General features: G+C 37.7%; 2 protein-coding genes across 2 annotated transcripts; one reads left to right on the top strand and one right to left on the bottom strand.

Moving 5' to 3' along the window:
- The first annotated feature begins 4,883 nt into the window (after window positions 1-4,883).
- Window positions 4,884-6,704, top strand: LOC113294934 (E3 ubiquitin-protein ligase SIRP1-like). The gene is made up of 2 exons (XM_026543305.1): window positions 4,884-5,208; window positions 5,416-6,704. Exon 2 carries the CDS (start codon window positions 5,437-5,439, stop codon window positions 6,364-6,366), a length of 930 nt encoding a protein of 309 aa, XP_026399090.1. The 5' UTR covers window positions 4,884-5,208; window positions 5,416-5,436; the 3' UTR covers window positions 6,367-6,704.
- A 228-nt stretch (window positions 6,705-6,932) lies between these two features.
- On the bottom strand, window positions 6,933-9,451 carry LOC113294926 (pyruvate kinase, cytosolic isozyme). Its single transcript, XM_026543299.1, has 3 exons — window positions 8,996-9,451; window positions 8,072-8,533; window positions 6,933-7,983 (listed from the first exon to the last, which is right to left on the bottom strand). The coding sequence occupies exons 1-3, from the start codon at window positions 9,254-9,256 to the stop codon at window positions 7,171-7,173; spliced, it is 1,536 nt and encodes a 511-aa protein (XP_026399084.1). The 5' UTR covers window positions 9,257-9,451; the 3' UTR covers window positions 6,933-7,170.
- Between the last annotated feature and the right edge of the window lie 4,909 nt (window positions 9,452-14,360).

Raw genomic sequence — 14,360 nt, 5'->3', positions numbered from 1 at the left:
TGTGGTGTGTCATATTTACAACTAGGTATTTCTGGCCGTAAATAATAGTTGTTAATTTCTGTCAGAATTACGGCCTGGATATCTATCTGTAACTAGGAGCCATTTTCTTTTTGGGTTATCATAATGATATACGGCTGGGTAATTCCAACTGTAAACTTACTACGGATGGTGTTCCTAACTGTTCCGCATCTACGGTCAGGAACTTGAAAGGTAGACCAAGCCGTAAACCAGAGTTGTAAATTTATGTCAGAGTTACAGTTTGGAGTTCTAACCGCAAATACGATACACAGACCGGATATGTAGTCGTAACCAAGACTCATTTTATTTTTGAGTCTCCATAGCAATATACGGCTAGGTATTTCCTAACCGTAACAAAGTTACGGTTGCTTTTCCTAACCGTTTTCCTGTTTACGTCCGAGATTTTCTAACAGAAATACTATGCAAGTTTATTTGACAAGAATTATATGCATTTTCGGCTAGGTTATGTGAAGCATCGACCTAGCCGAAAGTGCACAAAAAATTAGTAAATCTTGATTTTTTTCCTCAGTTTTCTTAGATTAGACAATTGGAAAGACTAACATTCAGTCATACATGCAAAGTTGTAAAAATTCATCCATCCAAATCCATAAACAAACAACAAAAATAGTAAATAGACAAAGTCTTAGATAATAAAAGATCTATGAAGTAAAATAATAAAAAGCGAGTAAATAGTCATTCACTTGATGCCTCCTCCGAAGACGAGCGCATAAACGCATCCAAATCGTCCTCTTGCTCATGTTCCACAACTTGTTCTACAAATCTAGATTTTTTACCTCGACCGCTGCCACATTGAATTGTCGTCTTTTTACCTCTTACCACGTCCACCTCGAGCACTTGTTCCAGCACGACCACCTTTTTCACCTCGACCACGACCACCTTTTTCACCTCTACCACCTCGACCTCCTTTTCCTTGCTTAGATTGAACTTGCACACGGGGGGGGGGGGGGGGGGGGGGGGGGGAGTGTCTGAGTCGTCGCTAGAAGAACGAGACCTAGCCCTTTTAGATCTCCTTGGTCGGTCCTCTTCATAAGCATATAAACCTCCTTTCTCAGGGATTATTATGCCTTTAACTCGATTCTGGAGTAATCTTTGTTCAGGTACCGTTAAGTCCTCACCCGAATTAATCATGCAGGTGATGTCCTTGACCACCCAATTAACTCGTTCGACCTATTTTTTCATATCAAAAACATATACAGATATACTCTAATTATTCATAGATAATTAAAAAAACAACAACAACATATACAAACATAATTAGTAGTATACGTACCACCATCTTCTCCCAATCATCTTTTTCATTCATTGATGCCTTTGATTTTGAACTCTCTTTCTCTGCATTCTTGAAATGTCTCTGCGCCTCCGGATCCAAAATTTCCACATAAAGATGAGCCCACTCTTGATACCATTCCATGTAATTCACATTCGCATCGGAAGTCCCATGACAAGCTTCAAGCGCTCTTCTACTCATTTGGTTTACTTCTTGGGGACGAGCATTCCAATGCTCGGTCAACGGTGATGATTCATAGACCAATCTGACATCTTTCTCCTTAAATAGGGAGTTGGCTACGCTCAGTTTAAAAAGAGAGTCTTCAGGTACAATTTTCTGGACAACACCGATTTGGCGGAGCATTCTACGAGGATCTAAAATGACGAACCCAGTTGCATGAAAAAAAGGTCCCACATATGCCGCCACATCAGAAAATACTCTATCACCAGCTTCATCTTCTCCATCCTCATCAAGTTTCAAATATGGATCAAAATCCACATCATCGATTGTCAAAGCATCGAACTTTTTCCTCATTTCGACCATTTCCATCTCTTTAGCCTTGTGTTGTGTCCCTCCAAAAGGGTATCTTCCTCCTGTAGGTTTTTCTAGAGCCCATTTTGTATCCCGAGTAGGCCTCAAACTTTTAAAATGGTCGTAAGCCCATGACTACGGGAAAATTTTTTATAAATAAGATATTACACACAAAACAATATATAAAAGTAAAATAAATAAACATTTGTTATATTAAAACAAAAAGATACCTGGATAAGAGCAACACATCCCGTAATTTGTGTTTCGTTCCACCTAGAAGCATTGCAAAGACTGTCCATCACACTAGAAATGAGGGTGGTGCCCCACGAGTACCTAGGTACCTCGTTTGTTTCGGGATCGAGACTGAGAGTCTTCAACCACTGCAAATAACAAGCATTTACCTTATTACCGAGAAATCGGGGAAAAAGACGGTCCCAAGAGCGTGCAACAAGTAAGCTATAGTCGTATGTCTAGCTATTTCTGCGTCAATCAAGACCTCTTCATTAGCAGTCTTGCGGACAGAATCCCCAAACTTGTCCCCCAGACAATCCAAATTAATCTTCCTTGCTATATTAACTGTTTCAGCCAGTTCACCCGGTTGACTAAATTTCCTTTTAACTCTAGGTTGGGCTCCATACTCTATCTCAAACTCTTCTTCCGCTTCATCTTTGCCCCACCCAAGACAGTCCTTCGCCAATACACAAAGCTGATAAAAAGGCATAGAATTGTTGAAACCCTCAAACACAACCTTTCCTTCCAAAGCAAGACCAGTGATCTGCTTTGCATCATCCGGAGTGATAGTCATCTCGCCGAACGGGAGATGAAAAATCGTAGTTTCGGGCCAGAATCTTTCTCGAAAACCACAAACTGTCACAACATCATATGACTTATGCAAAGCCTCGATTCCATACCATAACCCCGAAGTTTTTACCAAAGCTACCACATCTGGGTGCTCATTGTCCAACGGCCAAAACTTTCCTTGTTGGTGCTTTAGTTTAGGGACCGCTTTATCCGGGAACTACAAAAAAAAATTTGGTTGTTATTAATAATCCATAATAATATGAAAATAACATATATGTAATTTGGTTTATTGCCTTTGTGCCACAGAACCTAGCATCCCATGAAGACGTGTAACCAATCAAGACGGAACGATCTCTTGGCGCACCCCATGGTCTCCCATTCCTCTTGGGAGGTAAAGGCACCATAGCATCAATTACTTGTCTTGCCGTTTCTTTTGGTGGATACTTCTTATTTCCTTCCTTCTTGTCCTCCTCAACTACGGATTTACCTTTATCAATAGTTGCACCACTAGAAGTGCCAGCTTCAGTTCCTCCAGTAACAACAAGTACACCTTCATTTCCTCCACCAACTCCAACTTCACTTCCTCCTGTAACAACAACTCCAACTTCACTTCCTCCACCAACTCTAACTTCAGTTCCTCCAGTAACACCAACTCCAACCTCACTTCCTCCACCAACTCCAACTTCATTTCCTCCACTTGTGGAAACTACAACTTGACTACCTATATCAGTTCCAGCTCCAACTACATCATCTCCAACTTCACTTTCTCCACCAATCACAACTCCACTTGCATTCCTTGCGTTTGCACCCAATGGTTTTGTGTGACGAGGTTGGGGAGTCGGGGCACAATGAGGTGTTACTTCTTGTGATCTTTTCTTCTTCTTTTATTTTGCTCTATTCAAAGACAAACAAGGCCAAAAACCAAAAGTAAATTAGCAAAAACGGCCGGAAAATTTTGACATTACCAAGCCGTGACACAGAAAACGGCTAAATGAATAGTCCCAGACGCAAACATAAATACGGATGGCAAATTAAGTAACCTACCTAGACGTAAAACATAATTAGCGGCTTGGTTATGTCTTATTACAGATAGAAAAACCTATACGTGAAAATACACCTGGTTTAACATTCAGCACAGTAATACATACGGCTAGGAAAAACCAAGCCGTAATATAAAATCGGCTAGGAAGTTAAATATTACGGTTAGAAAGACCGAGACGTAAACACTACCGCTAAAAAAAATTTAGAACACATGACAATATACTGCTTGGAATAACCTAGCTGTGTACAACTTTTTGCGGATAGGTTTTCTTAATCTCATACGCATCGACTCTGTTACGGCTGGGAGTTCTTATAAATCCCAACCGTGAAGATTACAAACGACTGGGAGTTCTTAGACATCCCAACCGTAAAACATATACACGGCTGAGAAAACAATAGATCCCAACCGTGAGACCTATTTACGGCTGGGAATACAAGAAATCCCAGCCGTAAGCAATTTCAGAAATTGTTTTTTCAGACCTAAAATTTTCGAAACCAACTTAATAATCAATAAAACGATTAAATAAAGAGTGGGTTTTTCAATTCATACCTTATTGTTGTTATATCAGGAGTCTCGGTGGTTTGTGCATCTCCTTCATTCACTTCTTCTTGATCTTCAGTTTCATCTTCATTTGATTCAGAAGGAGGTGGATTCGACGAAGATTGACCTAGCTTTTCCTTAGGTTTCATGGTTTTATACAATGAATTTAATCGACGACGATTTTTTTTTGAATCAAAGATTAATCGTTTCAAACGAAGAATGGAAGAAGAAGAAGAATGAGGAAAATAGAAAGAGAAGAGTGTGGGAAGAAGAAGAGAAAAAAATAGGAGAGTGAGGAGGGACGTTTTTTTTTCTTTTAATGATTTTCAATTTTTTTTTTATTTAATGATTTTTTCAGTTTTTTTTTATTAGATTAATAAGTTAATGAAAGGGTAAACGGGTAGTACATAAAAATGATCGAAAGTATTTTTGAACTTTTACATAAATATGATCTCCCCCTACAAGATTTTGGTTCCAATTAATAATTTAAGCACCCAAATTCCTAGCCTCCAACTGCCCCAATAATAGGATTCATAGCAAAAGCCGTCAGCGACCCACCACGGTAAAAATGTAGTCTACCAAATTCTTTAACAAAGTCCATGGCATGGCGTGAGGTTGAATTGAATCCAGTAGGAGATAAAATAAAAATAGAAGAAAGAGACGAAACAGGGTGAGAGAGAAAGAGAAGATGCGTCAGTGACTAGGTGTATTTTCTTTTCTGCAACTTGCTCTCTTGTTCCATTAAAAAATCCACTCAATCAAAGCCACCTCAGCAACATACTAATCACCATTTCCAATATATCCAAATAAATCTATACATTACAGAAACCCATTTTCTCTGATTCCATTTTATTCTTCTTTTCTTTTTTAAAGAATTTGGTCAATCAATTCATACACAAAAACCTAGCTTCTTCTGGTTGGTGACTTCTTCTTTTTTTCATCTTTAAAATCTCTCAATCAGGATTCTGCTTCATTTCTTTGTTTTTAGGTAAGATTTTATTGTCTTTACTTGTGATTCCTTGTAATTTTATTTGATGAGATTCTGCTTATTCTGTGTTGGGTGTATTGTTTGATAAATACTAATAACATATCTTCATATGTTAGTTGATTCTTTATATGTAGTATCGGTGGGCTTTGTTTGATATTTGTTGTTGTTGAGGTTAATTTTGTTGATTTCTGTTTGGTTATGTTCTAGTTGGAAAGATATAGGGGACAAATGGGTGAAGCTCTAGATGCAGCAACTAGGTACTGGTGTCACATGTGTTCCCAAGTTATTAATCCAGTGATGGAAGTGGAGATTAAGTGTCCATCTTGTTTAAGTGGGTTTGTTGAAGAAATGGGTGGCACAAGTGATGAAGAGACGACGGATTTAGGAGCCGACCGATCGCTTTCTCTTTGGGCTAGAATCTTGCTTGGCATGTTAGGTAACAGTTCTAGGCGTGGAAGAGTAAGAAGAGGGGAACAAGTTGAAGAAGCAGGAGGAGAAGAGGAAGACCACGATGAAGAGGAGGAGGAGGAAGAAGAAGAAGAAGAAGAAGAAGTAGAAGCATGGCGAGAAGAAACACAACTAGAGAGAGAACTAGGCATTCAACGAAGGAGAAGAAGAAGCTCTGCTGCAATCCTTCAATTGCTTCAAGGCCTACCAGTACCAGCAGGGAGAACATCTGAAACAGGGAATTCTGAAACTGAAAGGGAACGAGTACGCGAAACTGTGTTTCTAATCAACCCATTCGACCAAAGTCTGATTCTTCAAGACGGGTCGTCCTTGGATATGAGTCACAATGAAAACACTCCTCATGTCTCTTTGGGGAATTACTTGATTGGACCTGGTTTAGAGCTGCTACTTCAGCACTTGGTGGAGAATGATCCAAACAGATATGGAACACCACCAACGCAGAAAGATGCAATTGAAGCAATGCCAAATGTTACAATCACGGAGAATTTACAATGTTCGGTGTGTTTGGATGATTTTGAGATTGGTGTAGAAGCAAGGCAGATGCCCTGCAAGCATAGATTTCATAGTGGGTGTATACTTCCATGGCTGGAGCTTCATAGTTCTTGTCCAGTTTGTAGGTATCAAATGCCTAGCACAGATGGATCAAAGGCTGATGAACAAGGGTCTGGGAATAGCAGTCGTGCAATGTAGCCTGTATATAAGAGGAACTTGAGAAGGCATTGAGTTTTCAAATAAACGCCCATGTTTTTTAGTCAGGAGCTCAGAGTGGTTGTAGGAATTTCTTATTCTGGTATCACCTTCTACCTTTGTTTTTTTGTTTCCTTTTGTGTTTTGTACATAGTCTTTAGTTTTCTTTCTTTCCTGTCTTTTGTTTATATGACGTTGGGATTTTGTAAAAACTGTTTTTCCTTTTTGCCAACTCTTTGTAGATTTTAGTCTTTGCTTGAAGAATTAGTGAAATACTTTTGTTGTATTCTAGTTTTGCTTTAAAGCAAATCAAATAACGTGGTTTCATACTTTTTTGTACATTTATAAACCTCTCAATATATACCAAGATTCTGATAATGGCCTAAAGATCTGACCTTTCCTTGTCAAAAGCATGATTAATTGTTCGTTTTCTTCTTAGAAGATGCTGATACCTCAGGTTTTGCTACCATTGATTGGAGAACAATAGAAAGATGATTATATCAGTGGTGTGCTAGGTTTTCTTTTCCTTTATGTTATCATAAAGTAGAGTAACTGAAACTGAGAAGAAGTAGCATTAACTCAAAAATCATATAAGAAATGTTCAATCAAGAAGAGTGGCAACTTCTTTGCCGAGGAAAAATTGTTAATGTGCTGTAATTGACATTTCAAAGCCCGACTTCTCCGCAACAGAGAAACAGTATATTGAAAACAAAATCAAAAAGATAAACAAAGCTACGACCCAAAAAATTAGCCAACAATTGTCCTTCCCAGCAGGCCTGTAACTAACACACTGGCACTCATAGTAAATCACTTGACAGTCATGATCTTGATGACAGATGCGGCCCCAACACGGTGCAGCGCCACAATTGAATCTCCTGGTTGGCAAAATCCCTTCTCCTTTGCATATTGAAGAGCATAATCTAATGCTTCTTCTGTTGACTCCGCATGAGAAGCCTTTGCTGATCCTGAGCTCAGTACAGGGACTAATCCTCGGTAAATAAGACTGTGCCTAGCTGGAGCTTCATCGCTGCATGTCCAGTTAAAGAACTCTGTCTTTAATTCTGGGACAACAACAGAAAGGATCGGCATAGATGGCCTGTATTTAGCTACCAGCTTGGCAGTGCTTCCACCCCTAGTTAGGACCAAAATTAGGGCAGCTTTCGCAGAGTTTGCAGTACGTACTGCCGAGGATGCTAAACTCTCTAATGGGCTCATGGGTACCGGTGCAGATTTCATGATCCCTTTGAAGACAGCACTGTAGTCAAGATTGGACTCTGCTTCTATGCAAATCTTGGCCATGGTCTGAACAGCTAGTTCAGGGTAAGCTCCTGCTGCAGTTTCCCCACTCAGCATCACACAATCTGTACCATCAAGAACTGCATTAGCAACATCAGTTGCTTCGGCCCTAGTGGGTCGTGGAGACTTGATCATAGACTCTAACATCTGCGTTGCAGTGACAACAGGTTTTCCATGGATGTTGCACTTGTAGATCATGACCTTTTGCGCGAGGAATATCTTCTCAATTGGAATTTCCATTCCTAGATCACCACGTGCTACCATAAATGCATCCGAGTTGGCAAGGATATCATCAAAATTAGCTACACCTTCTTGATTTTCAACCTAGTAGAGAAAAAAACAATAATTATGAGGTGTGGTTTGCATTGCACCTAGTTCACTGCTCAAAACAATAACACTCAACTTAACGAACCTTAGACATGAGAAGGATTGACTTTGCATGCTTTCCTAGCAGTTTGCGGACTTCCACCAGGTCTGACCCCTTGCGAACAAAGGAGAGGGCAATCATATCAATCTTATTGGGTACACCCCATTGTAAGATGTCTTCCTTGTCCTTCTCTGTCAAGGTTGGTAGGTCTACAACAACTCCAGGAAGATTTACATTCTTCCTCTCACCAAGAAGAGCAGAGTTCTCGCAGCGACAGCGAACCAAACCCAACTTTGTGTCACATGAGAGCACAGTTAGTGTGATTGTGCCATCTGCACATAATATGACACTATCTGGTTTCACATCCTCAGCTAGTTTTTTGTAACTCATGCAAATTGTGTTCCCGTCACCCTTTAAGGTATAGTCGGTGGAGATGGTGATCTCTTGACCCTGCTCGAGTTGGATGGGCTTGGCATCCTTCAAAAACCCTGTTCGGATCTCTGGACCCTGTAATGTTGCAAAAAGAGAATTTCATGCAATGCACCCAAATTGAGACAGAATTCCTGAAAGTCTATGACCTGGTAAAATCATGATTTATTATTCAATTTACTAGAGTTAGGGTTTTCAATTTTGATCTTCTATTCCCAATTTGGCACAAAACTACTAAGTAAGAATACATTCTAGAACATATTCCAAGAAGACCTACATGCTCACAACAACACCAAAAAGAAAACCTGACAGAGACCAGGAATAAAACATTAATAAGAAGAAAAATACTACTAATAAAAATCAGTTTCAAAAACAGACAAACTCTGATCTAGATATTCAGATTTATAGATTAATACTTACAATACATAAGATCAATAACATAAAAACATCTTCAACTACCAATAAGAAAACAGAAGATGAATAGACAAGAAAAGGCCAAAAAAAAAAATGAAATTGGATTTTAAAATAGAAAAATTATACCTTAGTATCCAACATAACAGCACAAAGAATTCCAGTATTTTCCATTGCCATGTTGAGATTATCAAGGGTTTCTTGGTGGTATTCATGAGATCCATGAGAAAAGTTAAAACGAGCAACATTCATTCCTGCTCTCAAGAGTTTCTCGATCATAGGTACAGACCTTGATGCAGGTCCCAATGTGCAGACAATCTTGGTTTTAGGTCTCATACCTTTGACTGCTCCGTTATTAGCCATTACAGAAGAAGACACTAAGAGATTCATAGTGAAGAAGAGAAATCAAAGGAATTAAAAAGAAAACAAGGGTTTTTGTTTTGTTATGATTTTGGGTTTCTTTGATTTTTCTCCTTTGGTTATTAGGTTGTTGCAAACTAGTTATATAGGGAGAAAAGTAGGAAGACTTGGAGGGCAAGAAGATTGGAAAAGAGAACCGGCATTCTAGTTTTTTTTAGACAACAAGGCACCGTCTAAAAACCTAACAAATTAAGCCACCGTTTATTCCGCTTGTTTAGTGTTTATTTATGCTCAGTTTAGTGTTTATTTATGCTCAGAAAAGAGCACAATTTTGGTGGGGGCATTGGCCCTTTTAAAAACCGCACCAGCTCTCGAGCGACAAAAGTCATTGCGTTGGGTCACTTAAGTTCAACCGGTGGTCCAACTAGTGAGCCAATCTTGGCAAAGACAATAAGTATAAAACGGTTTTTTGGGCACCCATTGTTTTCGTGGGGAACCATGATGTGCTTAGAGCAACTGCAGTGGTGCGATCAAAACCAAAGATCAAAGATCAAAAAAAAGATCAAAATTTGGGTTTAGTCCGTGTTGTGACGCAACGGTACATGATTAAAATTTCATCAGGCGGACTTTAAAAGTCCGCTCCATTTTTTTTTGTAAAATTTCATCAGGCGGACTTTAAAAGTCCGCCCCATTTTTTGTAAATTTTATCAGGCGGACTTTAAAAGTCCGCCCCATTAAAATTTCATCAGGCGGACTTTAAAAGTCCGCCCATTCTTCGCAACTTTCATCAGGCGGACTTTAAAAGTCCGCCTCATTCTTTTTTTTTTTTTATTTAATTAAAATTTCATCGGGCGTAATTTAAATCTCCGCCCGTTAACAAGCGTACTTTAAATTTACGCCCAGCAACAAGCGTACTTTAAATTTACGCCCGACTATATTAGAATTTGGGATTTGGTCGCGACCATATTTGGTTTGGAATTTGATCTTTGGTTGGGATTTGATCTTTACTCCGTCCCACTGTGTTACGATCTCATCCCAAATTTTTGGTTATACTCGCCCACTGTGGATGCTTTTAGGCTATCTACCATACCTTTATAAAGGGTGTCCTAAAATTAGGAATGATTAACTTACCCTTTAGTCTAATTTAATTCATCACCATTTAAACTTGATGTTATGTAAATCTAGTCTAATCAAATTTACTAACGGAGAAAATAATCAAAACCCAACATAAGTAGTACAATTTTCAGTGTAATTCGAATTTTCAGTTTAATTCGGTTGTCTCTTCTTTTCCCCTTTTCTATAATCGTTCGTCGTCGTCGATTTATAAATTTTTTATTATCGCTTAATCAATTTTTATAAAGAAACCTTATCATATGTATTTTTCCACAAATCCATTATTTTTAGTTCAATTATGAAAATTGAAGTTACAAATAATAGTTCGGTTTAGGAGAACTTTAGAAAAAAACTGCAGTTTTGGTAATCGAACTTTTGGAAATGAAGAACACGAAGAACACTTCGGTTAGGAAGATTTTTTTTTTTGGCCTAACCAAACTTTGTATATAACACCAATTGTTGTGTTCAGTCAAGTCGAATTTTTTTTCTCTTAACCGAACTTTAGTCTATAAGAAAAAATGGTGAGTTCGGCAAAGTCGAAACCGAGCATTTCTCTGAACACCTGTATATTGCGTTCGGTTAAGTCGCAATTTTTTTTCTCCTAACCGAACTGTTCTATTAAAACCTATATATTGAGTTCAGTTACGTCACAATTTTTTGAAGAGTTCGGCAAAAACAGGTAGCTGAACTTAATACTCATGTTTTTTGGCTTATTTTAAACTGAAAGTTCGGATACGAAAATGGTGGACTCGACTAAACCGAAAATTACACTATATATCCCAAAATAAAAGTTTGGATGCCTGTTCTAGAAATCTGATAGACGAACAAAGGAAAAACTCCATTAAAACTAAGTTCGGCTACCTATGCCTTCAGAAACATTAGCCGAACTACATTTGCAGATAAGTTCGGCTACCTGTTCTTCAGATCTTATAGACGAGCGTGTTTGACCTAGCCCAAATCAAGCTATAAAATTTCCCATTTTCAAGAAATTTTGGCCAATTCAAGCAACAAAAAAGCTAAATTTGAAGTATGCCCGAGTAGTTGAAGGTTTGGATTCAAAAAAAAAATCTCCAAAACTCTTATCCTTCTTCTTGTCTCTCAATAATTTAGCTTAAAAAAACAACTTATTGATTTAGTGTTATACTAATTATTAATTAGCTTCACTTAATGATTCAACTAATCAATACACTAACTTAATTAGAAAGGATAATTTTGCCATTAGAATAAATATCTGGATAAGGGGTGTTTCAAATTATTTTCAAATAATCTAGTCAAATGAAAATCATGGCCCCCCTCCAAAAGGGAGTGGTGCTCAAAAAGTCTTCCAAGTACTCCCTCTTTCAGGATTTAGTTGATAAAACTGCACTTTACACGAATACTAAGAAATAGATAGACAATAATTTTCTTTCCACAAATATCCTTAGCTATAATTAGTTAGTTGGATAATTAATTATTCCTAATAGGAACAAACACAAGTTTCTAAATTAGGAACTGATTATTATGTAGGGAAAAATAAGGAAAAATAGGGGGAAATATCAATGTTATCAATTAAACATGGACAAGATACAATTTTATCAACTAAATCCGTATGGAGAAAGTATATGATATGCTCCATGTTGTAGGGCCTTGGGCTCATGTACATGAGGCCCATATAGATATAGTCAGTGTTTGCTTCATGGCAAATATATATATATATATAACCTAATATAGGGGCTTCACATCCAATAAAGGGGCTTCACATGGATTCCTGATGACTAAAAAGTTGATTATGGGGTGTCTTGATGCAATAGAAAATGTCTAATTTATCCTCCATCTAAAATAAAAACCAAAATCAAAAACTTAATTTTAATTCAAAAATCTGCTCCTCTTATTCTTCTAAACTTCCTACCCTTCATCAACTGTAAATCTTTCCCTCTTTCTTTCAATTAAAATCATTTTTACGTCTTCGAAAAACTTATAATTGTCGATTAAAATCTCTATTAAGAATACAAAAGAAGCAAATTGATAGAAGTGATTGTAATCAACAAACCAATTACGTTTGAAATGGTTAGATGGATTGAAATCAGTAAAAAAAATTAGGTTTGCAGAACCATTTACGGTTAGGTATTCTTGAAAAGGCGGGGGTCTAACAACCACACCCAATATTTCGTTCAGTAATCTGTATGGACAACTCCAATATAATTCCAAGAGAATCAACTAGACATTCAGACTCAATCACGGAAAAGTATCCAAGAGTTATATCTCAATTTCTTAATGTAATCAGCAAATCAAACAGATAGAATCCGCGAGCCTGATTATTATGAGAAACAACTTGAACGGTACCAAAGACCAATGTTCAAGTGTCAATCAATTTCACTCAACAACCAAAGGTTGTATTTACCAATTGATTGAACTACGCACAACCTGTGATATTTCAATTATATAAACAAATATAATGCAGAAATAGAAATAACACGGACACCATAATTTTGTTAACGAGGAAACCGCAAATGCAGAAAAACCCCGGGACCTAGTCCAAATTGAGCCCTAACCAATATCACATTGATCAAGGTACAGTCGCGTTCCTTACGCCTCTGAATCCCAGTAGGACTCTACGCACTTGATTCCCTTAGTTGATCTCACCCACAACTAAGAGTTGATACGACCCAAAGTCGAAGACTTATGAACAAATTTGTCTCCCACAGAAATGTCTATTCTGATAGATAAATTTGTCTCTCACAGAAATACCTATGAAGTTTTGTTCCGTCTTATGATAAATCAAGGTGCACAGAAACCAATTGATAATCCGGTCTTATATTCCCGAAGAACAACCTAGAAATATCAATCACCTCACAATAACTTAATTATATGGTAGTAGAACAAGTTATTGTGGAATCACAAAGAATGAGACAAAGAGATTTGTGATTACTTTTTATATCTTACCTATCGGAGATAAATCTCGAGTCAATCTTAGAGAAGATAGTACTTAATACGATAAAACAAGTAAGATCAGAATATGCAACTAAAGAGAAATAGTTGGATCTGGCTTCAGAATCCTAATGAAGTCTTTAAGTCGTTAACCTAAACAGTTTTAGGAAAAACCTAGGTTAATGGAGAACCGACTCTAGTACGCAACTAGTATCACACAGGAGGTGTGGGGATTAGGTTTCCCAGTTGCTAGAGTTCTCCTTTATATAGATTTCAAATCAGGATTTGCTTAGTTAGCTTAGAAACAAAGCATTCATTATTCACCGTTAGATGAAATCCTGATTTAAGATGCAAGCTAAGTTTTGCTTGAAACCGAAGCAATATATCTCCACCGTTAGATGGACCTAGCTTGTCACACATAAATGAAATATACTTCATTTGGATATGGGTAACCGTACCTAAACATGTACATAAGGTTGGTTCAATAGTAGTTAACCAAAGTTAGCCATATGAACACTTTTTTTTAATCCACATTCATCTAAATAATATACTTAATCTGATTTTTTATACTAACTACATAAAAAATCTCATTAACTTAATCATTAGATTATTAACATTAACTAAATGGGGGTTGTTTAGCAATTATGGAAATATTTGCCTGTCAAGCCTCCCTACGTTATCTTTCTTTAATTCATCTTTCGGCTTCAGCGGAGAAAAATCTCAACATCATTATGCAGAAGTTTTTATGGGGGGTAACTTAGGATGTGAATAAGATGAGTTGGGGACTTGGAGGAAGATTAAGAAACTTACAGAATATGACGGTCTAGGAGTAAGAAGTCTGAGGCTAGTCAACCGGTCGCTTATGGCTAAATGGTTGTGGAGGTTTTCGAATGAGAAACATGCTTTTTGGAGGAGGATTATGACGGAACAATGTAGAGTGGACTCAAACTTTTTAGTTCCTGACGAGAAGAAATGCACTGTAGGAAGAAGTATGTGGCAGATGATATTGAAAGCTAGACCAGATTTGCAACAGTGTGTGGAAATAAGGGTTCGAGGGAGAAGAGAGACAAGATTTTGGCATGATTGGTGGTTTCAAAAGGTCTCCTTAAAGAGC

This window comes from Papaver somniferum, chromosome 1, assembly GCF_003573695.1.
Source record: "Papaver somniferum cultivar HN1 chromosome 1, ASM357369v1, whole genome shotgun sequence".
Lineage (NCBI taxonomy): Eukaryota > Viridiplantae > Streptophyta > Magnoliopsida > Ranunculales > Papaveraceae > Papaver > Papaver somniferum.
Note: the sequence above shows the minus strand (reverse complement) of the source record. Positions and strands in the feature narration are given on the sequence as shown.